This window comes from Hylaeus anthracinus, unplaced genomic scaffold (genome assembly GCF_026225885.1).
Source record: "Hylaeus anthracinus isolate JK02 unplaced genomic scaffold, UHH_iyHylAnth1.0_haploid 11997, whole genome shotgun sequence".
In the NCBI taxonomy this organism is placed as follows: domain Eukaryota; kingdom Metazoa; phylum Arthropoda; class Insecta; order Hymenoptera; family Colletidae; genus Hylaeus; species Hylaeus anthracinus.
In genome coordinates this window covers 14,671,273-14,696,942 of record NW_026534344.1, presented here as the reverse complement: position 1 = coordinate 14,696,942, position 25,670 = coordinate 14,671,273, and the positions used below count along the sequence as shown (strand labels likewise).

Genomic DNA, 25,670 nt, shown 5'->3' with positions numbered 1-25,670 from the left:
TTCGAAATCGTTGCCCGTTGAAAAGATCTAGAAGGGAGATCTGCTTTCGAAAAATTCTATGGAATGTTACCTAATGTAAAATACTTTAAAGATTTTGGTTGTGATGTTTATTGTTTAAACAACGATCCGAATAAGGGGAAGTTTCCAGATCGCGCGATGAAAGGTATTTTAGTCGGATACTCTGAAAATTCAAAGGGATTTCGAGTATGGTTACCGAATAAGAAGCGCATTGAAATTGTATGTGATGTAAAGTTTATAGAGAATTTTAACAAAGGTTCGAATAATTTTTGTAAAGATTTTGAGAGGATACAAGTCCCTCCAAATGATTCGACGAGTCACGAAGAAATTTCAAATAGTGATAATGATAGTAATAATGGGGAAAATCGAAATATTGAAATTTGTTTAAATAATAAAAAGAAAACGAACGATATAAATATTAGACAAATACAACCGAACGATACCAATGATACTGTTCATAACAATTTACAAGTAAAAAAAGGTCGCGGTAGACCTCGAAAAATACGAACAGGAGCAAAGGAAAGACCCAAAAAGGTATATAATATGGTAAACAGTGAAAATAATGAATCCGAACAAGTATTTTTAAATGAATATGGTAAAGAATGGCTTGAGGCAATAATCGTTGAAGTCAGATCGGTAATAAATAATAAAACTTGGCAGATTGTACATCGTCCTGAAGAAGGAAATGTCATAGGTAGTCGAGTAGTTCTTTGTAATAAATACAAGTCCAATGGCGATTTCGATCGATGTAAAGCTCGAATAGTAGCTCGAGGTTTTGCCCGATGTCCTGGTGTAGATTTAACAGAAACCTACGCGTCAGTTGGTCGCTTTGAGTCTATTAGAATGATGTCAGCTCTTGCAGCGTTATATGACATAAACATTCACCAAGTAGAATATAACTTCTGCCTATTTAAATGGAAAGTTAGAGGAACAGATTTTCATGGAGGTTCCTAAATATTTTGCCGAAGCCCTTGTGATATTAATCGAATCTAAACCCAACAATTTTTATTCTCGATCCACTGCTGAAGCGGGTCGTTCATGTCAAGGTACAGTCTGTACATTGAAAGTTTGGCCCACAAGGCTATGGGCTGTCTTCAGGAGGGCGGACAAAACAATCTCTGCCGCGGGAGAGGTACAAGCAACCTGTTACCCGGCCCTTATTCCGCTCCTTAAGGTGGCGTGCACAACAGATGGCCCGCGGTCGGACCCTGCAGATTCCACCTGCCGCGGTCCGCAGACCTTTTCGGGCCCGATTCGCTAGATTCTTCCTTCGTCGCGGAGATTCGGCTCGGTCCCGAGCACATGGGCAAAGGGAGACAGGTAACGGATACGCTTAAATCAGTTGGAACGACTGTAGCTCGTATCTAAATTGGCCCGACTATGAATTTATTCGCGCGTAAAAATCGACGGTACGCCGCGCTCTTCGCGCCGGGCTGGTCTTAATGATCTCTTAACGCTCGTTCGGGGTACCTGCGAGACGGAGATGCTATCGCTAGGTCGGTTTCGGCGGAGGCGTTATCGCCTCCGTCTGTTCAGTAGAATTTCTTTCTCGTTGCCGTACCAATAAGATATTCTTTCAGGATCGTTTCATTTTCAGATGAATACATTTATTTCCCAGATTTCGTTCATACTTAGACGACCACGTAATTTTAGTTTAACTAAAATGCCAAAAAGGTTATTATCTATCGCAAAAAAGAAATATGATGAGAATAATTATTAGCAAATATTAATATTAATGTAATCATTAGATTAGTTGATATCTGTTGTTATAAAACGTGATATTATAAACACTTGCAAATAGAAATAACAAGATTGATAGCTTCTAAATTTAAAACGATAATATTCAACATATTATGCATAATAAATTTAACACATTTTACATATTATAATATTAAACATAATCAGATATTTTAAGGAAATAAACAGAAAGCAACTGAATAAATAATAATTAACACTAGAATTACTAAGTCGGTTAATATGATAATATACAGGGTGAACCGCGTAAACTGATACAAACTATTTCTAGAAAACTATCAGTGACATCGATAAGATTTTCTTTTAGTTTCATATAACACGATAGGCCCTTTCATGTGATATATGGGGTACTGCTGGTTACTGCTCCCTCAAGGGGGCGGGAGGACACAACGATCAATATTTTTTAATGGAATGCCATATAAATTTGTATTGTTTTGGATAGACCTTTTAATAACAAATAATAATGTTCATTCGAACAATTTTTTCATATTTTACATAGTTTATGAAATATGACCAACGATATCGTTTGCTGCTCGAACCTGAATACAGGATTCAGGTACATTAAAATCATTAATATTTAGTAAGTAGTAGTCGTTTTTTTTAGGGAGATTAAAAAATGGATGCGAGTCGATGTCGCATTCGCATCTCCATGTCCCAAGCTTTTCTTCTTTCTTTGAAATGCGATTGTTTAATGGCCTACCTAGATTGTACTGATCTTTTTTCAGAAATGATAATAAACTATCGCAAAATGCACATTTTAACAAGTAATTTGAAAAAAAATGTATGTACGTTTTTTTTTTAACCGAGGTATATTGAGGTTATCTGTACTTTTTTTCAACGAATATCACCATATTAATCACTTTTGATTTACATTAACAATTCATTCCACGCATTTAAACCATCCAATGAGCCACATTTTCAAATATCTCATCAATTTTGTAAGAAATACTCGAATTTTTGTACCGCAAAAAATGAGACAAGGTTCCATCGATCGAAGCACTACTGTATCCAAGAAAGTGCCAGAACGAAATTCTTAGCTAGCGTTCTTCCGCGAAATCTGTCCGGTCGGCGACGGATCGTATTCGACAGGACGTTTCTCCGTTTGACCTGGTGGACAGGTGCTCGTTACTTTCAAGCACAGCCCTTGGTACTCGAGCGCGTACGAGCGTGTGCGCCGTGCAAGAAAGTATGGAAGCAAAAGCTACCTTAGCCCCTGGGCTTTTATGGCGACTGGTCCGATCGAACAGGTGCGCCGCTGCTGCGTGTATATATACGCCCCGGTAAGAGGTTCCATTATTCCACGTCGGTGTAGACGGTTCAGAAATATGCCGTGCAAAGAGTCCTCGGTGAAGAAAAGCGCGCAGTGGTGTAACGCGACGCTGAACGGCGACAAAAGGTCGTAACGTCGCAAGGTTCGACTGGCAAGACCGAATGAATGAAACCTCGATGCCCGCGAGCTTTTTAAACACAAAGGGAACGGGGTCGTGGCCTTCCCAGCGATTCGTGAAAATTCCCTTCTCGTCTGCCGTGGTGAACCGCAAATTGACGATTCGTTTGAGAGTGGACGTGGCTTCGGAATCAAAGTGATGTATGTGATATGTATGTATTTGCTTAGTCCACGCGAAATACGACACTTCTGGAGTATAATCTCGTATTTTGACGAAATTTGGATATGTTTGTAGTCTTTAGTGATATTTTATTTAGTGATTTTATAAAATTTTGAGAATTATCGATTTTACAATTGTTTAGTTTTGTGCTTTTTGAACTAATCAATGGATGAAAATAAGCGGGATAACAGTGAACACATGGAAGTAGCATATAAAAATATATTTAGTTAAAAAAAAGAAATGGTTTAACCTCCTTTTAAACAAATGCCTTGTTTAATGATACGCTCGCTTTTAAAACTAAAAAATATGAAAATATAGCCCGATTTATTAAATTGACTGAATGAAAATTAATTTATCTGAGCGCTAATCGCATCGCAGAATCAAACTTGTGTTCTGTGCGCAGACGCACACCGATTAGCGTTCACTTAAATTCATTTTTATTCAAATAATTTAAAGTTCTTCATCGTCTTGGAAGTTTCTCTAAAAAGATGATAATTCTCTGAAATTTTTAAAAGCGTGCATATTTTAAAAACAAGACGTTTGTTTAACCAATTTTTAAAAAATATTTACAATTTTTTTTCATAAACTGAAGTTATTTCCACCTATTACATTTTGCATCTTTACTGTAAATCCACGAAAGCCATATTAATCCGTCTTCAAATCCAATAGTTATTATTTAGTGAGAAAAAGGTAGCACAAAACTTTATACAGTTGTAAAACCGACAATTTTGAACGTTTATAATAATCTTTCAAGACACATTCCTACTGCATTCATGTCTATGACATATCTGGAATGACCTGATATCTGGTTGTACATTTGAATGTTTAACCATCGTTAAAATTAGCAATTAGAAACGAAGCAGATCATAAATGAATTTTCTAATAGTTAGTAAACATGGACAACGATAATCCGCTGTTTTAAATAATAAATGACGGCGATCAAATGTGTAGCGATGACGTAGTCAAAGTTGGTGCGTTCTTTAATCTTCATTAAAATGTATAAAAAGTGACTGTGGCACATTGATATACACGAAGAGCAAAGCTCCCGCCTACCTTTGACTTTCACCGACAATTTTGGCGCCATGTGAACGCCTATCTAAACAATTTCACATCGAATTAAGTTGCATTCACTCTATTCGTCGGACAGTGTGCTGTTGAAACATTCACCAAAGGGACCGCCAGGACGCGAACCGCGACGAACGAAGAATGTTCGACTGATTCGCAATGGCCAATTTCAATTTCATGATTATCGAGTACCTAATCAATAATTATGATTAATGACTAACACAATTAATCAAAGCGAATGTAATCATCCGACACGAGTAACACGGTAATGAGAAAGCTACAGTAATATATGCACATATAATAAAAAGGTTACTGTAGAAATGCTATAGTACTAGGTATATACTATTAATGACGGATTCAAAGAATAGTTACAGCGGTTAGAGTTTCCGAAAGCGATTTCTTAATTCTATGACACATGTCAAACAAACAAACAGACCATAAAACACGTTTAGTCTTTGTTTAACACATTTCGTACGGATCCGATTTTTAGGTGCTTTCTATTCAGACCACGTGGGTTGCCTGAGTTCCAATTAATCACGATTAATAGTTTTGTTTTTGACATGTACCTTACAGTATTCGTAATAGTGCAAAAACCGTTATGATCAAGAAGAAGGTTTACAGTTTTAGATGCGTTACTAAGCAAAACAATGAATTTGATCTTAACGATGTATTTTAAGAAAATGTCAGGTGCATTGTTAATTTTTTCCTAAATTCGAAGTGTGGTACTCTTTTTTAATAATTTTATGTGCGGAATACAGATGTGTTTATTGTATGTAAATGAGTATACGTAAATGATCCTTTTTATTTTCTATTATAAATACGTTATATAAACTGAACCGAATAAACAGCAGTTACAAGAAAGCGATAAGTGTTGTCACAACAATGTATATCTAACGAACCGATCGAATTTTGATTCACAGTTACTGTTTGAGGAAAAAAAGAAATCACAACAAATGATCGTCATTTGATCGTCATTTGATCGTCATTTGATCGTCAAATGATCAATTCATTTTATATGTCAATGTACACAACTTCATAACAAACTTTTCGACAATTTTTCTGTTGGAATATTTACTAAACAGCAACATGTCATTTTACTCGTGTCTCGTGCAGCTCCTCGTTGAGAAAAGATCATAGTTTGCTCGTGACAATTTAGTGAATAAAGCTAAAGTTATCTATAAATTCAATATGTTTCACTTATACCCCATTTCCAATATTTTCATTTGACAGTGAATAATCCCAAACGGCTTGAAGGGAAACTTCTACGTAGAGGTAAACCACCGTCGTTAACAATACTTATTTTAGAATGCCCGAACCTTTGTAACCGCAAAAAACATTGGCTATTTTTAGTTATCAACTATCTAAATTCTTTCTAATCTTGTAGGAACTAGAATTTTCATCCTTATTGCGATTAAAACTTGCCCAACTCTGACTGATGCAACTAGTAGCACAGTCACTTTGTGACACGGTTGTTCGAGGGACGGTATGAATCCGCCTTTAGAAGGAATTCGTCGAGAACAAGCTAGAGAGGGAGATTACACGAGCACACGATCGATCGGATCACGAGCGAATGGAAAGGTGCGGCGTCTAAATGCGCGTTTAACGAGAAGCCGAAGCCAAATATTTAACGGCGCGATACGGCGACTAGGGGAAAGAATTAGATCGTTGTGCGATTCGGAACACCCATATGGACGGGGACCAGTCGAACAAAAAGCCACCGGTTCGTCAACTGAATCGTCATTACGTAGCAGAAGCGCGTGGGATTTAATACGCGCAGGTAGCCCATTGCTAGCCAATGAATTGAACAGGATTTTGCACGCCATATGTTGTTTGCTCCGCTAAAGGACAATTGTGCGTTGTGTCGCGTTCTGTAATGCCACGTGGAGAAACGTGCGAATGAGTCTATAGAAGAAAGACCACGATAAATATGCTCGCTCGCATTGAAAATCGTCCGGCAATCTCACTCGCGGGTTGCTCGTCGTAAACTCCGCTGTACAGGGTGTTTCTTATAGAGTCGCGATACCTAGATCGCAAGAAAAGAAACTCTTTAATCATTTTGCTTGTGATTTTTCACGTTTTCGCGTTATTGTATTCGAACAAGCAGATTGTGACATTGATACACGTTTGTTACTGAATATAAGCAGTGTGGTATGATTGCAACCAATTTCTTCGATGGAGAGGTACAGTAGAGCCTCCCGTATCCGAATCTCCGTTATCCAAATGCCCTAGTATCTGAACGTTCAACGTAACACATTTTTTATAAAATTAATAAATAAATACATATTACAAATAACAAAAAAAGCGGGTAAAAAATGACATATCGAAAAAAATCTTGATAATAGGACCACCAGGGAGACATGCACTACAAGATGCAACAGATTTCATTCCGATTGGTCAAGCCATCTCGGTGTAATCGGTGAACATACCTTAAAAAAAATATATATATACATGTCGAATTCAGTAACCTCCTTCTTTTTCGAAGTCGGTTAAAAACAAAAATTTTCCAACGGCAGAAACAGTACACGAAAGTAATGATGAGGACATGCTTTCTCACGTCGAAGCATTCGTGGGACTTGAAAAAGGGCTTCGGTGATTTGAAGCACAAGAGAAGCACAAAAAATAACTGCATTAGTATCTATATTGAAAAAGTTTTATGATTTGGCACTGAAAAAGACACGAGATTCTTTATTATTGAAACAAGTTGTCAGTTTTGTTAGTTTCTATTTGAATAAATTGAAATCTAATATAAAAAAAGTGATTGTTCTATTATCCAAAAGAAGTGACATTCGATGATAGAGGCATAGATGCGAATTAGCGTATCTCGTCTTCTCGTCAGCAGCAGCTGAAAATCGAATGACAATTAGTATGTCCCGTCAGCAACTGCTGCAATTGCTCGAACGTTCGCGGTTGTGTATATACACACAGACTCGATAAACATGGTCGATTGGTTGTCCGTCGGATTTAGACTGGAATCAGATCGATTCGTTTCGAACAGGGACTGGTCACTGGCAATTACTTTTATCGACGAGGTCCCCTTGGGGCCCTGAAAGAGCAGCGACGATCGAACTCAGATCGTATGGACGTCGAGGTAAACCTGACTTGCGAGTTCGTTGTTTGTCGTAAGACAAAGCGCGTTATTATGCATGTCGACGAAAGTTATGCGTTGTTCCGTGGCCGAGCGATAACGAGCTCGTTGCGATACTCGAGGCGTTCGCCGATACATCTCTCCCTTCGCGTCATGCCACGCAGTGTATTCATGGGGTATCGTAACACGTGGGTCCCGTCTCAGAAAAAAGTTTATATAAACACCTGTCCTGTTCGATCTTGTTTCACAGTTATCAAGACAATTTTGTGCTCCGATAACTTTTTGATTGTTGGTAGACAGGGCTTAAGTGAGAAATGTAAAAGATATGAACACGAATATGACCATATAAGCTGTGGATAAATAGAGAAGCAGTGAAAATTTTGGTTCGAGACTTAAAGGTGTAATTTTAGCAATCTATTTTATTTTTATATATAAATTAAAGGATTAATCGCATCTTTCAAATTATTTGTAATTCTGTTTGGAATTCCTTCTATCAAGCATCAAAGTATTTTTAATCGCAAACCGAAGTAGAGTAAATGAATTTACTAAACTGTTTCTATAAAATGTTCGATAACTCTTCGTTTTCCTTAATGACAAATAAATAGGTCAATATTATAACAACTTCTTGAACAGCAAATGGCAGGAATTATTTAATACATTCACGCCGGCGTACCATCGGTGGCTTGTACTTGACTCTCTCATCGGGCGGCGTGTACCACCAGTGGTTCTCGCTCACGTGTCTATCAGACGGTGGGTACCATCGCGCCGCCCCATGGCGAGAAACACAAACAACAGCGCCGGCGTGAATGTGTTAACTCCTTATTTACTGAATTTCTCAAAAGTTTTTAAAATCTAGGCATCCATCTTAGTCTTATAACATCTTATAGAGTTGTCTCTAACAAGATTCCAAAAGAAAAAAAGCTCGTGGCGCCATCCAACGATTAAAAACGAACTTCACATGAAGTGGACATGAAAGTCACAATAGGTTTCAAAGCATTTAATTAATACAGTATCATGTAAAAATTGATGGAACTTATATAAGTCCCGTCAGTAAATAAAGGGTTAAAGAAGTTTTAATTGATATTATACGTCTCATGGGGTTTATGTATTATGATACACGGCATCTCATTTCAATCATTGAAATTTTATAGAATTAAAAGTTTACGTAAAGGTAAAGATTATGTAAGCATCCGTGCACTTTTGGTAGATGTGACTACTTACTGACTTTTAAGTTTATTCCCTGTATTTTTAAACGCGTTGCAATAAATACTTTTAGTATTCTAAACTGTGATGCATATGCTGTCAAGCAAAGGTCCTACTCTCGATACCACTGACGTCGTCTCAAAGATAAGGAAAACAGGTGAAACAAATTGAAATATATAAATGAAGCTGTCGCCTATATCAAGGTACAAAATAAAAAAATATACTTTAAGAAAATGATGATCATTCGGAGAAATAATTCAATATTGACATGTTTTTGTTAACTTGACACCAGAGATGAAATAATAGAAATATTATTAGAAAATACATTCGTGATTAAATTGAAAATTGTGGATGAAATCTGCTTCAAGATACGATATGCAACTATGGCGTCAACCAATTTACTGAGGTACAATGTCGACTTAACCTTTGCGATACATTGAACAAGACATCTCGGTACTAAAATGTAATTTGTACGATTCTTTCGCCCATTCTCCGGAGCTCTTGCAATGCTATGGGCGAGATATCCACGTCACAATTTCTGTTATATTTGGACGAATTGTCTCGAGTACTTTTTATTATTACCAGCACTTTAACGTTGATGTAAAGGTAATAGAAAATGGCAAACAAGAAATACGTTACCTTTTTGTAAAATAATTGTTCGTTGTCTTTTAATACATAATACAATACAAAATGCAACGTTAAATGTTGTGTTAAAAAGTCAAATTGTTCGGTATTGCATGATAAAATTTGGTTATTCGAACTATCTTGCGAAAGGAAAGAAAGACACTTGACGCGCCATCTAAAGGAGAAAGTTTTTGTTCATTTCCTTGTGTCTTAGTATGTAAATAGGTGCCTGTACTTGGAGTTTCAAGTTCAGTTAGCTCACAGATTGTATACAAGACACGTCGACCGTTGTGTACGAAATAAAGCAAATAAGTGTGACTAATTCGTTGTGTGCAGTTAATCCAGTGTTAATTAATTATTCCACTTCTCCCTTCAAATTGTTGTAACTAGCAAACGCCAAGAATACAAATTATTTTTGCGCAACGTAAATCAAACACAAAAATCTCGCTCACATTGTGGAATGAATGATAGTAAATACTGAAGAAAAAACATTGAATGATGCAAAATATTTCGCATATATCACTGCATAATAGAAATTGTAGCAAGAAATATCTCGTCTATAGCATCGCAAAACAACATTCTGATAGTGAGCAAAATTCTCATGGCTCCTGGGAATGGTCGATTTCAGACGCGATATCTCGTCTATAGGGAGATATCGTGTCCGATGTATCGACAGGCTTAAAGATGAGTATGGAATAGGACATTTTAAGTTATAGGTACTGTGACGACTATTTCTCGATCCTAATTTGTTTACAAACTAAAGATGCTACATTACTTCTTCACCTAACAAAATGGGCGATAAGAAGAGCTAATTGGGTACTCCATAGTCAAATTGTTAAAGAAAAATTGATTTCAGAATCAATTTTTATCGACAATAACAACATAGACGAAGCAAGGAAGCGTTTTAGAAGATCTATCAAAGAAGCAGCAACGATTGCAATGGAAGAAAACTAAACTAAAATTCATCTAATCGACCGCAGAAGAGTGCCTCGCTTGTTAATACCAAAGATGGGCAACTTTGTTTGTATAATAGGTAAAGAATAAAGATTCTGTATAGTAATTTATTGACAACATTTATTCAATCGAACAGTTATTCGAATAAACAACTATCGTTCAACGTAAAATATAATTTGATTGTGTAATTCAAGGATGTTAAACTTTTAATCACTATTCAAAATTCTTATCTAGATATGAATTCTCTTTATCTTTGGTTAAGACAAATTTTGTACATTTCGAAACGATTGATTCTTTATTTACCGCTTCGCCACACTATTAATTTCATTTCATGGAAATTTTAAGTATGCTCGATTAGACTATTTGCGTATCAAATATCAAAAGCAAAAGTAAACATCACGTGTACACCATTTAGTTACATTTATAGTCACGAGTTAAACTTTTTCTTTGTATGCAATATAAGTTTGTTATGCTTTCAAATGCTTATACTATTAACGTTTAGAGTAGAAATGATCGACTTCTATGAATTTTTTATGTATATAATTAGATCATTACATAAACTAACCTTTACATCAATTATTTGACTAATTTCGTTCTGTAAATCGAAAAGACTGCTCGGAGATTTATTTTTCTTACCTGTCGGTTAAGTTCACATGCACGATACAGGTCTAGTCGTGTCCGCTCCGGAACTTGACGTTGACCTAGTAGACTCTTATGTTACGGTAAAAATCGATCGAGAGATCATATATACAAACACGGGGCTTATCGCCGCGATGTTTAGAAAACGGCACGCCTTTGAGGGCAAGTAGCTACAAAATCACACTGTGCGCGTACTTTCCAGTTACGTTTAGATTAAACGTATCAATATCTCCTTTTCTATACATCCGCATGAAAAATAAATTATCTTCCTTTGGCTTATATTTCTATTATTTATCTTTATATAGCAACGAGAAACAAAAATAAATGTTTTATATCCTTAATTGTATGATGAAAGTTTTTTTATTTTACATTTTTGCAAAAATTAGAACATAATTGCGAAACAGATAAAAAATCATTGAATTACTTCATTTCAAGCTACATCTATACTGAAAATTGGAGATTGTTTTGAGAATAGAGGGAGGAATAAATCGGTGGTATGATATAGGGTTCTGGAAGTAATGAAGTCCAATGTAAAGTTTAAAAACTCCGAGTAATTTATTTCATATAAAATATCTTCATATATAGGTGATATCTGTATCTCAATAGTAGTTTACTTTCTTTACAAAAAAACTAGAAAGAGTGGTACTCGCCCTGAGCCGTTCGCCTCTTTTTTTAATTACACGCGCGGACACTTAAGTTTACGCGACGGGCGGCTCGATTTATTCGTTATATCTCTTTTTTCGAGTGACTTCCCCGCGAAGAACACCAAGAAGACCAGAGGTCAGAGAAATCTTTCCGCATGGGGTCTCTCGTTCTTCCTCGCATATTATTGTACAATGACTAGTTTGTTCGAGTAACTTACAGTGATTTACAAACGTATAAGAAAAGTACAAAACGGAAAGGCAAAAGAAAAATAAAATAGCAAACTCTCTCTTTTTCGCACACGCATACACTCGATTTCGATTTATCGGAGAAAAAAACATTCAGGCACCGGACAATTATTAAATACTTTTCCGTCTCTGTTTCGTTCCGTCCACGTATGACGAATCATAATACTTCGTTTCGTGCGTGCCTTAACAGCTATATTGTTTATTATTTACACAGTCGTACGAGACGTTTGCACGTGGGCATTGTCTTGAATGGCACTTTGGTGCACACCGAAAATGGGCAAAATTCTCACCTAACGTAGAAATTTCGAATAACAGAATAAAAGGCGAAAACACTTTTTATCCGTTACTTTAACGAAAATTACACTCAACTCGTGTTTTGCGAAGTTTCAATGATTCAGATTACATTCTCTGCTCATCACTGGTACGCGCGATTCAACGGATTCGCGCGCATTTTCCTCCGATCAAGCGTTACACGCACACCGAACAAAAAAGCGACGCGAGATGACACTTTTCTCGATCCTTTGATATCGTGGTTCGTTTAGTGTACCCGAATCAAACGAAAGGAGAACATAACTAAAGAAAAAAAAAAAAAAGGAAATAAGAAAACAATGGCACGGCAGCTTCACGGGACCGCGTCAAGCGGTTACTTCGACTCTTAATCTTTCTTGAATATGGGCACAACTTTGTCGGTTTCTCGAAGGGCACCGTCCAACGTCCTAAAGTACAATCGAACGCGCTACGTTCTCGTTATCTGTCACACGCACACGCCGAATTATATTACAAATAAAAAAATATGAAAAGGACAACGCGACCAAATGCGAAAAAATGCACAACCATTGGGATTCGATCGAGGAAGGTGGTCCAGTTTCTCGGCGATGTCGATGATCTCGTTTAAAATTCAAGCAAGAAAGGGACATGAATTTCAATCGAAAGCCAGGTACTCGAAACAAACTCGCGTCGTCGAATCGATCTCGCGTTTCCACGAGATTCGTTCTTCTCGAGGAACTGGACCCCGTGTGCCGATTCTCTTCGGCCTAACTTCTAATTCGTTTGTACTCCGGTCAACGTAAGGCACTTGTTGAGACGTAAGAAAGTAGAAAGGAACGTACGAAGGGAACAAAGTTCCTCGTTAAACAACACACCCCATTCTTCGCTCTCAACACCCGTATCCCATCGGGACAGCAACTCCTGGACAGCCGCCTTCCTGATGTTTCGTCAACAGGGACATCCTGCTGAAGGTTTTGCTGCACGATGTGCACGAGTATTTCTTCACGTCGCTGTGCGTCTGGAGGTGCGCCCTGAGGTTGCTCCTATCAGCGAACGCGCGATTGCAGTGCTGACAGCTGAAGGGCTTCTCCCCGGTGTGAGTCCTGATGTGTCCCTGGAGCAGCCACGGTCGCGAGAACGCTTTGCCGCAAAGATGGCACTTGCAGGGCAACGTGTGCGTCCTGATGTGCATTTTCAGGGCGCCAAGACTAACGTACACTTTCTCGCAGTATTTGCACGAGAACGATTTCTTCGCCTGTCCCTCGGCCGCCGCGCAGTGAAATTGTTGATGTTTCGAGAGACCGGAGTAGGTCGAATACGATTTCCCGCAATCGGGACACTGGTATCTCGGCGATGTCGACGACGACGACGACGACGACGTGGACGAGGTGGACGACAAAGACACCGTGGAACCACTCGTCACTCCCGTCTTCTCGATTTTCGAGTTCACGATCGTCGGGCCTGTCGACGTACTTCCTGCCGACGATCTTCCGCTGTCGCTACCGGGAGATGAAAGATCTTCCGGCGTGACCGGTGGTGGTGATCTTAAGGATCCCGATCCCAAGGAACTGGTAGGTGACAGGCCACAGTGGTCGGGACTCGGCCAATGCGCGTAACTCCTGGCGATGGGTCGCTGAATTGTCGGACAAGTCAGCGCGGCGTGTGGCGGCGGCGAGACTGACGGATGATGCTCCGGCGAGGAGTGTGGATACGCCGGCATCGGATAAGACGGATACAACTCCGCGCCCGCGTGATGATAACGATGATACGCAGCAGGATAGGGCAGATAATGCGGCGGATACAACGGTGGGGCGCGAGCCCACGCAGGAGTTGCATAGTGCGCCAAAGGTTCCACGGGTGTGTTCAAATTCAGCGGCTCCAAGGGTGCTTTGCTCGCCATGAAGTGCAACGGCGTCGACGTGGCCGTGATCGCTGCCGTCGACGACGACGAATTTTCGTGCTGAATCACTTCCACTCGCGCCTTTTTCGCCACAGGATGAATAGGCGCGATTCCAGCGGGCGGTGTGATAGCTTTCGTCGGATAATGATGGTGAAGATGGTGCACTGTGTGGACGTGATGATGCATCGACGGGGATGTCGGTCTTGCCGCCAGAGGTGGAGACGCGGAGACTTCGACGACTGGTGAGGGCGACCTGGAGGCGCGCGTGCGTTGCTCCGGCTGCTGTTGTTGACGTTCGGCGCTCCTGCTCAGGTCTTCGGGTTTTGTGCTGAGATTCTCGGGCTCGGGGATGTCGTCCATCACGACGTCGATGATTTCTTCTGAAACAAACAAGAGATCGTTTTGTTTTAAATGCGATGCTTTTTTTCTGATGACAAGGTTCTTGGGATACGAGAAGAAAGAACATCTCAGTAAGTTTTAGTGAGATACATGTGTGATGTTCAAGGCAAACATTCAGTGGAATGATCGAGGGAATGCATAGAAAATTCGAAGCTCACCTTTGATAACTTCCGGAACTTCTTCGGCAGGCAGGACATGCACTGGCCGCTTTTTAAGCGGACAGTGGCTGTAGCTGTTGTTCTTTTTTACAAAGCTGCGCGGCATTTCTTCGACGAGCATTCTGGCTCCTCTTGTCCGTTAACTTCACTCTCACAAGATTCTAGTCGGCCCTTCGCAGGTACTCGACACCGCGAAGCCGCTACCGCAGTAGTAATCCAATTGTTGCGGTGTATCGGTATATCAGTTTTGTTTATTTCACACTGCCACAATTATCGCCTTTCGAGCGAAAAGTAGTATAAAAAGGAACTGTCGAGCAATCACAAGACGTCACTGCACTGTGTCGCACATATGTAAGCAAACGGTTCTTCTGTACTTGGTCGATAAAAATCCACTAACTCGGAACGAACACTGAACGATCCTCGAAAAATCGATCCTCACGGTACGGTTGTCGGAACCGAACTGACGCTGTTCGAACGGGGTTAACAGGTAACAAACAGGGTACTCGCGGTAAACGTTGAAGGTTAGAAGGGAATGGTACGATGTTTCTCGTGGCTCTAAAAACGGTTCGGCTGCAGGCCGGTCTCTGACTGGCAGGGGGGTGCGCCAGGGCCTTTTATAACAGGTCGCCCCACCGGCCAGGTGCAGGTGGCCCGCACGTGCTGCCCGACCAATGCAGGCCCGCGGGCCCCGCGCTGCGCGCCAATAGGGGACGCCCGGTCGCGGGCCATCCTCCAATCCGAGCCCAGGCATCTGTTCCGCCAGCTCGCGTATCCCCCTTCTCTTCCGTTACGTGCAACAACAGGAGGTGCAGGATGTTCGTGAGTGCGACGCGATTATCCTGCCGCGCTCCTCTTTGCGCCGGAGGTTCTCTCTTCCTCTCTCCTTTTCACTCCCCTTTTTTCTTCTTTTTCCCCCCTTTTCAGAGGCCGTCTCTGTCCTTACCACCGCGAACGTCCTCGTCTTCGCGCTCTGTTACACCGTGCGTTGCGTTGTTGTACGGAGCAGATGCTGGGCCCCTTCGTAACGCTCACCCTCCTCGCCAACCCCCCCCCCCCCCCACCAGGCCAATCCTAGCCGCTCCGGAGACGTGGCCCAACGACCCGTCACCTCTGCCGTCGTCGGTGCACATGCACTATCGATTCGTGAACGAGCTTCTCTCTCTCTAGTCTTATTTGTGTGTATATGAGTACGTTTAGATTGTGGAGGGGCACGGGACGCATTTTTCTATTCGAATTTCCGTTCGATCTACCTGAACGCTCCCGTCTCCCTCTCGTCGAGAGTTCGCTTGCCGACGTGTGAGTGCACACGCTCGAGTGTGTCGTATTGGCTGGTACGCCGTTTTTTTTTTACACGTCAGCCGCCTTTTCGCGTGATCACGGACGCTGGAGGCGCGTCTGTGTGACTGCGTGTCTATCCGCGCACGCGCGCGAGTACGAGGGCACCGCAATCCGCCTGGTTCCCCTTCTGAATTTCACCCCTCGTCTCTTTCCCACCTCCCCGCCGCTGCCAGTTTCGAACGTAACGGTCGTGTCGCGTGCCACAGCATCGCCCACGCGTGCTGGAACCCACACACACACACATTTGCGTGCCCGCGCGTGCTTGCGAGCGTGCGCGCTCTCCCTCTAAAGTCCTGGCGCGCAGGATTCACGAACACGGGCGTGCCATTTTTTGTCCAGAGGGGGAGGAGAAACCGAGCGATGCTCTATTCATTAATGATTCCGTCACGTGCGTAGAGATCGACCGAGCGATAGAAGTATCGTGATTTTTCCGTGAACCGAGCCAATAACGTAAATTCAACCTCGTTTTCTCCGATAATCGTTCAGGTGACGATTCTCTATCTATCGCAGAAACAGACAGAATTTGTTCAAATCGATAGATGAATGATATATGAATTGAAACTTTGTAGCGACGTGAACGCAACATTATTTGAGTGGATTTTTAACGTTTCTAAGTAGACGACATAATTTAAAACAGAGAGTTTCTTATCCAAATGTACTTTATCGATAGCATAAAACGAACACACGTAGTGTGTATCACAACTCTGTTCAAGATTACTTATTTTATCACAAATTAAATACAAAATGTAAATTACGAACATTTGTTAACTTTTTCAAGTAAAAGGACGGTTTTAGTTTGACTGAAGCAGCACCGTAAAATTGTTTTGAAGTTGGTCGCTCGCATAAAAAAAGAATTCTCAAAATGATTAGGGTAAACTATCAGTCACGAATAGGTACCATATTGTATATTATATTCACAAGTAAATAGTTTCGTATATTTGTTACAGACGATCACGAAATCAAATTATTTTTCAGATTTTGTACGGATATAGCGTTACACAGTGCTGTTCTTACGCGTAAATTGTCTTTTCAACAACACATAATAACTCATAAATCGAAGTATTGTTTTTTATTTAACAGACCAGAATAAGCAAATCTGGAGTGATTCCGATTTTAAAAATTAGATTACATTTAAAAAGTTCTCTTCTTAATGTCCATCTTCAACTTTCTTAGAGGAGCATTTTCTCAATTCATCGTGTGTACTCTAGCTTATAAAGCAGATCAGGTTGTGTGATATTGGTTCCTTCCTGTCAGTATCTGGTTATAATGAATATTATTTTTTCTTTTTAGTGCATACCAATCTATTCTATCGCAAAATTAAATGAATCGTAAAAAATACTGTTTATAAATCTGAGTTAAATCGTTTGTTCGTTATTGTTTAACATGGTAACGTAATAATTATATATTGAATTATAATTTCTTGTTATTTGTGTACCAAATTTTTTATTATTATTTTGATAAAAAATTCTACAGTGTTTTGTTACTGATTTAAAATTCTATTTCATTTCTCTTTACTTCATGGCGATCATAATCATTAGCATTGCAAGACATCAGATGCGTTGTTAATTTTTTCCTAAATTCGAGGCTTGGAATTTTATTCTGTATAAGACTAATCTACGTTACATAATCCATGCAGTTACATCAGCTCAGTATACACATGCAAATCTATTATTTTTTATAGACCTCATATAAATTGAATCGAATAAACAGCAGCTATAATCAAGCGATAATTGGTGCTATGACGAAGCAGTTTAAAGGAAATATAAAAATCAGAAAAATAGTCGCCACATAAATGCCTCACGGCATGTTAGATACATTTTAAACATTATTTAGATATCGATGCATGACTTGACAGGAATCTTTCTTTAAATGTTCAGTTCTATGATAAATGTTGCGAATGGCATGAACGGAAAGTTACGTGGAGCGTATGCGTCCCACGTGGCGTGCGAAGCATTGATAACACATAATTGGATGTTGCCTAAATTTCACTTGACAGGTAGCCTCTTTGGTATATCCACTCTATGATTATGTATATTGCAGAACAATAGACAGTAACGATCCGAAAATGACGACGCAGGTCGTATTACGTGAAGGTAAAAGGCCGACACGCGAATTTGCCCGATTAAAACGTTAAGCGCCATGTCAGTCATCGCTAACGGACAATATATAATTTAAAATATCATATTATTATCTTGAATGATAAGTAGTCTAAAGATTATACAAAAGATGTATCTAAATATCATCCTCTGATGACGAAAAAAAGATTATTCTATAACTATTTTAAAGGAAAATCACTTTCAAGCGTTTTTTGCTGACATTCCTACTATCACGGATCACTGTAAAATTTTAAATATAGATTAAAAAGTGATAAGTTCTGCAGAGTTCTACTACGAAATTTCATCTGTATTGTAATTAAGACTATTATTTAATAAAATAAACAAAAAGCAGCTATGTCTAAGTGCAGTTCCGATTTTTGTACGAACTTTTGTAATGATAAGCACGAATACATTTTGAATTTGTATATCAATTACATGTTATTCATATCTTTAATACAATTACATTTTAACGGTTATGTTTTCGAAATCCTGATTTATATTCCTTGGAAACCCTAAATACAAAACTTTGTGGAAATTAAATGGCGCTTAGATATGTTGACCACGTTTTTCGGGTTTGGAGTCACTGTGCGTTCTCTAAACGAACACAAAGTAGGCTCGGTTCTTAACACGGTGGCTGCCAGACTGTAACTCGTGGAAATGTCTACAAAATTAAAATTTTGTCTCGAGACTATTGAAAATTAGATAATTTATCTCTTATCCTAGTACTTAATTTTTGTGACCTCACCAAATTCACGAATACTACCCAGATTTATTAGGTGGACTGGAAAGTAATGTCGTTTTTGCCATCTTAAATACTTGTTTATCATTTATCAGCTTATTGATTTTTCTGGCATTGAAAATTTGCGCACTAAGTGACAAAAGGCTGCTGACAATGAGGACGATTACATAATGAATTAAAGGTAGATATTTATTGGAAAGTTGGAGATTAATGTAATTTTCTTAATTACTTAATGGAAAGTCCTGTCACCCATTTCTGGGTGACGTGACGACCAACGTGTTTAAAAAAGATTAAAACTCAAATTGCACAGAAGAACGGTGTCAATACTATACTTTTAATTAATAATATTGGGTTGGCTAAGAATTTCGTAGCGTTTTATTTTTTATTTTATCCTAGAACGATTTGTTTGCTGTTTAGCAGTATTTTCATTCATTCGAAAGAGCTCTTTCTGCTCTACAAAACTGTGATAATCGTTGTTTCGAATAAAATAATTTTTTATTATTTTTCAAGCTTAGAAATGGAGTTTCTAGGAGGCCAAAATCAACATTTTCAACATTTGCTTTTTTTCGTTTTCATCGATGTAAACAGGCTGGCGCAGCCTCTCGGGAAATTTGCCTCGATGAAAAACGAAAAAAAGCAGATGTCGAATATTATATCTTTTGCCTCCTGAAAATTCCATTTCTAAGTTTACAAAATAATAAAAAGTTGAATTATTCAAAATAACGATTATCACAGTTTCGTAGAGCAGAAACAGCTGTTTCAAATGCATATACAATACACACTTTGCCAAGCAGCAGACAAATCGTTCCAGGCTAAAATAAAAAATAAAACGCCATGAACTTATTAGCCACCCCAATACCTTTTAATTTGTATAAAATTCTATTTTCAATTATGTAGCATTTGTAATATCATTAATTCATAGAATTAGGATAAAAATTGAAGTAAGAGGCTGGACAGTTTCTAACCAACCTAGTTCTGAAGAGTTAACGTGTTAATTTACGAGACAAAGGAGCACTGAGCATTCCGCTCGATCGATTTTCCGTTTCATTCTGCGATGTGTCACCGGCGCTAAATCAGGTTATCACAGTGCGACGGGATCGTTCGAATCGAACGATTGAGAAACGATAAACCGTGGCCTGAGACCGGTACCACATAACGGAGGGGAACAATTTTTGATTAAAGTACTTGTCGTCGTAAACAGCTCGTTTGCGTAACACTTTATTCTTCGGGCTGGTTCACCATATCCGTGCGCACACCCTACCGATCATTTCTTTGGATTACTTCATTTTAAAGAAGTTGGACAGAATTTCGAGTTGCAATTTTTCGTGTAACGCAATACTTTTCTTGGATTAACGCATGACGCCAATTTAGTCTGTCATGTTATGTTCTAATACATTATGTAAAGTACTGCTCATCGTTTCAAAGAAACTTTGTACAATGCATACACGCACTTTTTTAATTCACATTTATAAAATATTTCTAAATATTACTACGTATATTTCTACACATCTATTTGTAATATGTGCTTTTTTAGATTTAAACTATTTTATAACAGCACATTATCTATCGGTACCTATTTATAAACATTTAAATTCTTGTGTCTGCCTACCTGAACCGATTTTAATTTTGTTGTTAATCGGAAGTTAATGTTAGCTTAGATTAAAACGTACTAATGTAAAAAGTCCTCTTCTAAATTATAGATTTTTTCTAAATACGCTAATAATTAAAGTGCTAATAAAATTAATTCAGCATAAGCATTATACACGTATGATATATGGAAAAGCTTTCTTTTTTGTACAACGGTATTGGCATAATTTACAGCTCTATATCTGCAAATTCTATTATTAAAAATATCTTAAAATTATATTAAAAAAATATCTTAAAAAAATACCTTAAAATTATATTATTTATCTGTTATTAAAGTTATCGTTAACCAAACTGAACTCAAGATTTGATTATTTGCGTTAAAAAATTCAAGATCAAAAATCTCGTTAAATACGTGGAAGGAATGAGTGGAATTTATCTTTCAAATTTTAATATACGTGTATAATACATGAATTTTTACTATGTTTAATAAAGTATTTTATGTGTTTAAATGTAATTATAATCTCTATACGTGGTTTGCATAATTGAAAAACTCCTAATGGTGCTTCTAAACTTAAAAAGGTTGAAAAATACAACTCTAAGCAGATTGTTTTGCCAACAATTGCTCAACCTTATTTATTCCAATAAACTGTGTCATATTTCCTTGTCGATGTAACATTGTATCAACTTTGTAATGGTATCATATTGGAAACCAAAAATTTTATAATAAAACTGTAACGTTTACCGAGCTGGTTTTAATCACGTTCGTACACGATTTGGGAACTATTTTGTTGGAATGAAAGAATTGAATTGCAATGCAGTTCCTTAGCTGAAGCACGGTTAACTGTTTGATAACGTTTAATGTATCACTTTACCGCGTTCAGCGATGATACAGCGTTTCGTGTCAGCTACTCTGCATACACGGTAAAACCTCTGCAGTCGCTGTACGTATTGGATGACTCTGCAAAGAGAAATCTGACACCTAGGTCATAAACAACAAGATGGATCGAATCAGCACATTACGTGCAACGATCGTTCTCCAAAAAATAAGATGACGCGTTGAGAAGTCACGTTTCTGCATATTAATTAGATGTACATTTTAATTTTAAGATATTCTGAATTTGAATGTGTGAAAAGGTTTACACTAAAATGGAGTTTCATCGTTGAAATAAAGAAACTTGTGGCAAAATTTCGGAGCAACTTTCAGAATTTTATGAAATCGACTCTGCAATATATTGATGAAATAATCATTTTGTACTACTGTATTAATATATTATTCAATATCATTTAATGTAAATGAAATAGAATTATTTCATACTTTTTAATGAAATTTTAATATTTTTTCGAAGTCGGTTATATTTTTTTTCCAAAAATTATTTTATGTACTATTACAGCTATTCTTCATTTCATTTTTCGACTCAGTTTTAAAGCCACACTTAGAGACGATAATTGTTACAAATGAGTTTTTCTTTTCCAACCTATATAACGTTTTGCTATAAAGGAACTGTTACGTCAATTTCAAGCTTCGATGGTAAGCGTGAATTAGAGTTGAGTCGTCAAATATTGAATTGATTCATGAATAACTCACAATTTATTTCCAAATATATTATTCCATAATAAACTTTAATCAATTATATGGTCACCCATCGTTGATTATCACTTGTTCCCATTTAGCGGGCAAATTGAAAATTACTACCTGCTGGGGGTTCCCCGAAAGCATGGTTATTAGTTACCTCCAGCGGAGGTTATTTATGACTCAATCCAACATACAGCGACTGGTTTCGGACTGCGTAATTAACCGACTTCTCACTTTTTAATTTGTATATATTTAAGATTGTCTATGTATTATATATGTTGATAAATCGAATCACTTTTATATATCCCTTGAACGTTTCTCTTGTTTACGAGTTACGAGTTCCATCTCTTTGATCCGAGGACCACTATTTTTCTTACAATTAATACTAAATAAATATGTATAAATGTATTTATTGATGCTTTCCCAAGGGGTTCGCATGATCCCCTTTCCATTTTTTCCATTTACAGATTCTTCACAATTTCCTTCTTATATTTAACCTTAAAATTATCCTTATCATAGCTTATCCTATACTTATCTTACACTTACTTCCAATTAAAACTATTATCGTTAATCAATTGGTTCTGTAGAAGAGATTCGTATATTATAGGTACCAATTGTACACACAGGTAGAACTAATTAAAAGAAACAAGAAATGTAAAATAAACATGCACTCAGTGTAAGAAGTATTCGTACAGCAATCAATTTAAAATAAAACTAATAAGAAAATAAATAAGAGGTTAACATTAAAAGTAATAAACTTTAATTTACGCTAAATCTAATCTAAAATATGTAGAAATTTTAAATATTTCTAAGGTTAAATATTTCTGCCCCTAAAATTTATTAATAAAATAAATATATGAAGTCTTATTTTGAATTGGTTCTTGTACAAATACTTATTACACTGATTGTATGTTCGGAAACGAACCATTTAAAGAGTATTCAGAGTTGTATTGTACTACGTAACACGATACACCTTCTCATAACAAATGTTAAGAACGGTGACCATTTATTCAAAGTTGTAAATTTTGTACATATTGCCAATAAGGTAACAGCAGTTAAACGACTTTAAATTTCTATTATTCGCCATGAACGCCGTGCGACGTGATAACCCAAGGATTTTTTCTAAGTAATTGAATGATCACTACGCGTGCAAAAATATCATAATCCTTATAGTTCTGTAGAAATCTTTATTCCTTTTTCTTTTTTTCTTTTTTAAGAAGACTGAAATCACTTTTCAAGAGGTATGCAGCTTGATCCGAGACAAAAATGATCGTTAATAATTGAAGTTATTCTTAATCGTTTAAAATTCTAGGAACATATTCTCAGCGTTAATCGATGTCTTTATTCACAACACCGTGGCAGCGGTACCGGACGATTCGAATCACTCGTTACGTCGCTCTTGTTCCTACTACAGAAACCGCGTTGCTCCATTTTCTCGAGTCCTGGTTGCTCCCTCGTCGGCCTGCTTATCTCATCGACACCCACGAACAGCGAAGTACTACGCTGTTCGTACACGCGAACTGTGTCCTTACACAACGGTCACGGGACAATGAGTCCGCTGATCGAGGGGGTGGGTTCGATCGACGAAACCACTTGTCATTCTACTTCTGATAAGAGTAATAAAAAGTAACGAATTTTATTGGACCTTTCGTTTACAATGAGACCGTGTTATCTAAAAGTCAAGTAAGAAGAATTCTTGTAATACTATTCGACTGAAACAGAAAACAGAATATACTACTAAATAGCTAAAAAATTATACAAAGAGTTCAATGCCATTTTGTTATAAATATCTCCTCTATGTAAGGATATTTATTTAGAGGCTCGGCGAAAATTGTCAAAATTCCAAGACAACACACAATACATCAGACAAAATCAAATCGCAATACAAATTGAATGACTAATCAATAAATTATTAACACAAATTGATAAGCATAACTGACAACTATAAAACATACAAACATACCTAGTGGTTTAAATATAAACATTCATCCAACATTCACATTACAATACATTACATCTAGGTTTTTTTTTTAACTGAAAAAAACCAAAACTCTTGACAATGATTGGTTAACTACGTTCTTACCAACCACAGTATTTTCAATAAGTAGATCGCTCTTGAACTTAAATCTTCATTTCCAGTCAAACGAGAAGACAAATTCAAACATGTATAATACTGTGACTGTGCGCGTTAGAGTATGACTTTATGCGAATAACTTCTCACAAGATCATCTGAAGGTCAACATAATATACATGCTTGAATTAGTGTTTTTATTAGCTACAATATTACAACAATGAAAACACGCCGATAACCTTGAAATCTCGGAAAATATGACATTGAGATAATTGTTTTGTCTATTATAGTCTTTCAAACCAAATAATGTGTTCCTCTGACATTTTTTCCTATTACAAAAACACGCGAAATATTTAGGATGTAAGAGTTATTTGGGACACACTGTATATTACCGAATGTTATTCCAGATAATTTGCAAGTATAGATACGTATAGAATTCAACCGCAACAGTGGGAAATGTTTTATGTTTGCTTATACAGATAACCAACACGTTACATATCAAAAAAGGTGAAAATCGTTGACAGTATATAAGACGAAATGGTTAAGAACCACTTCGCATACCTGCCGCCCGGACTGGCCCATATTTTATTAGATCCGCAATCCTATTCCAGTTCTAAATATGCGTCGGTCCTTTAGGACACGGAAGGGTGCATCGATCACCCGTTCGCGCTACGATTCCGCCGCGCGCCGTAATCCACCAGCTATTGATGTCGAAACCTTCGGTTACAGGATCTCTTTTTACGTGGCTCCGAAATAGTGTGGAAGGATGAATCGTGCACCGGTTGCTCGGCAAAATAATCTACCTGCGCCGCTCTCCTCCGTGTCGAGGTGCGCTTTTTAAACGCTGCGTTAGACCGGCCTATCTGTCTCAGAGGGTACCCCTTTCGTACCGTTCACGGATCAATGGAAAGAGCGAGAGAAGAAAAAAACGAAAGCGAGACGGATAGGAAGCACCGGAGGAAAACCTGCCTTCGCGGCCGGTTATTCCGGTAGCGAAACCGCTAGTTCCGGTAAGCCAGTGATTCTTAACCTTTTCAAAATCATACAATTGTTTAAGAGAAGATTCTTAGCATTAATAAGCTCATGACACAGTTTCATTGGTGATTCTTCGTACCTTTGAAGAAACACTTGTCGCTATTCTTAATTTCTTTTTTTTCTTTTTTTAATTTAATTTGTTTAAGGTCGCATCAACATCACAGGTTATTACCGACCACCTTTCAGTTATACAACTTTGACACTAGGTTACATTCGAGTTATTTAGAGTTTGTGTGCATTTATACGTTATTACTTAAATTTAAATATTGCATGAAACTAATTATATCGGCTGCCACGTGTTCATCATTCAGTGCTGCTTGGAGATTTCCAGGTATGTTGAATTTGCTTCTACTTGGTTGGCTATGCTTAATTTACTCACACTTAATTTACTCACATTTACTCAGAGTGTATATCTATGGAATGACTTACGAAACTGATTACATGGTAACAGTGTTTCGAGTTCCACGTTTTCTTAGAATACGCCTTTCTTATGACAGGTGACAACCAATTAAACTCATTTCATTTATTTATTTACATCTTATTTTGATGCTGACATAAATAGTTAATCAATTGTGAACTGTAGATTTAATTAACGCAATTGTTTCTCATAAAATATTGACAAATAAGTACCAATGCTCGATAGGAATAATTAATAACATAAAAAAGA

At 37.8% G+C, this 25,670-nt stretch overlaps 1 protein-coding gene across 2 annotated transcripts; it reads right to left on the bottom strand.

Annotated features, from left to right (window-relative positions):
* Window positions 1–11,481: 11,481 nt before the first annotated feature.
* On the bottom strand, window positions 11,482–15,129 carry LOC128889213 (protein escargot-like). Of its 2 annotated transcripts, none has more exons than XM_054146659.1 (2): window positions 14,565–15,129; window positions 11,482–14,387 (listed from the first exon to the last, which is right to left on the bottom strand). In XM_054146659.1, the coding sequence occupies exons 1-2, from the start codon at window positions 14,683–14,685 to the stop codon at window positions 12,997–12,999; spliced, it is 1,512 nt and encodes a 503-aa protein (XP_054002634.1). In that variant the 5' UTR covers window positions 14,686–15,129; the 3' UTR covers window positions 11,482–12,996. The 2 variants fall into 2 exon arrangements, with proteins under 2 accessions (XP_054002634.1, XP_054002635.1); XM_054146660.1 differs by having other exon boundaries at window positions 11,482–14,384.
* Between the last annotated feature and the right edge of the window lie 10,541 nt (window positions 15,130–25,670).

Excerpts from the sequence above, each read along its gene's own strand:
- LOC128889213 (XM_054146659.1), bottom strand. The coding sequence starts at position 14,685 with ATGCTCGTCGAAGAAATGCCGCGCAGCTTTGTAAAAAAGAACAACAGC. Across the intron at positions 14,388-14,564 it reads AGTTCCGGAAGTTATCAAAG|AAGAAATCATCGACGTCGTG; the intron begins GTGAGCTTCGAA and ends TGTTTGTTTCAG.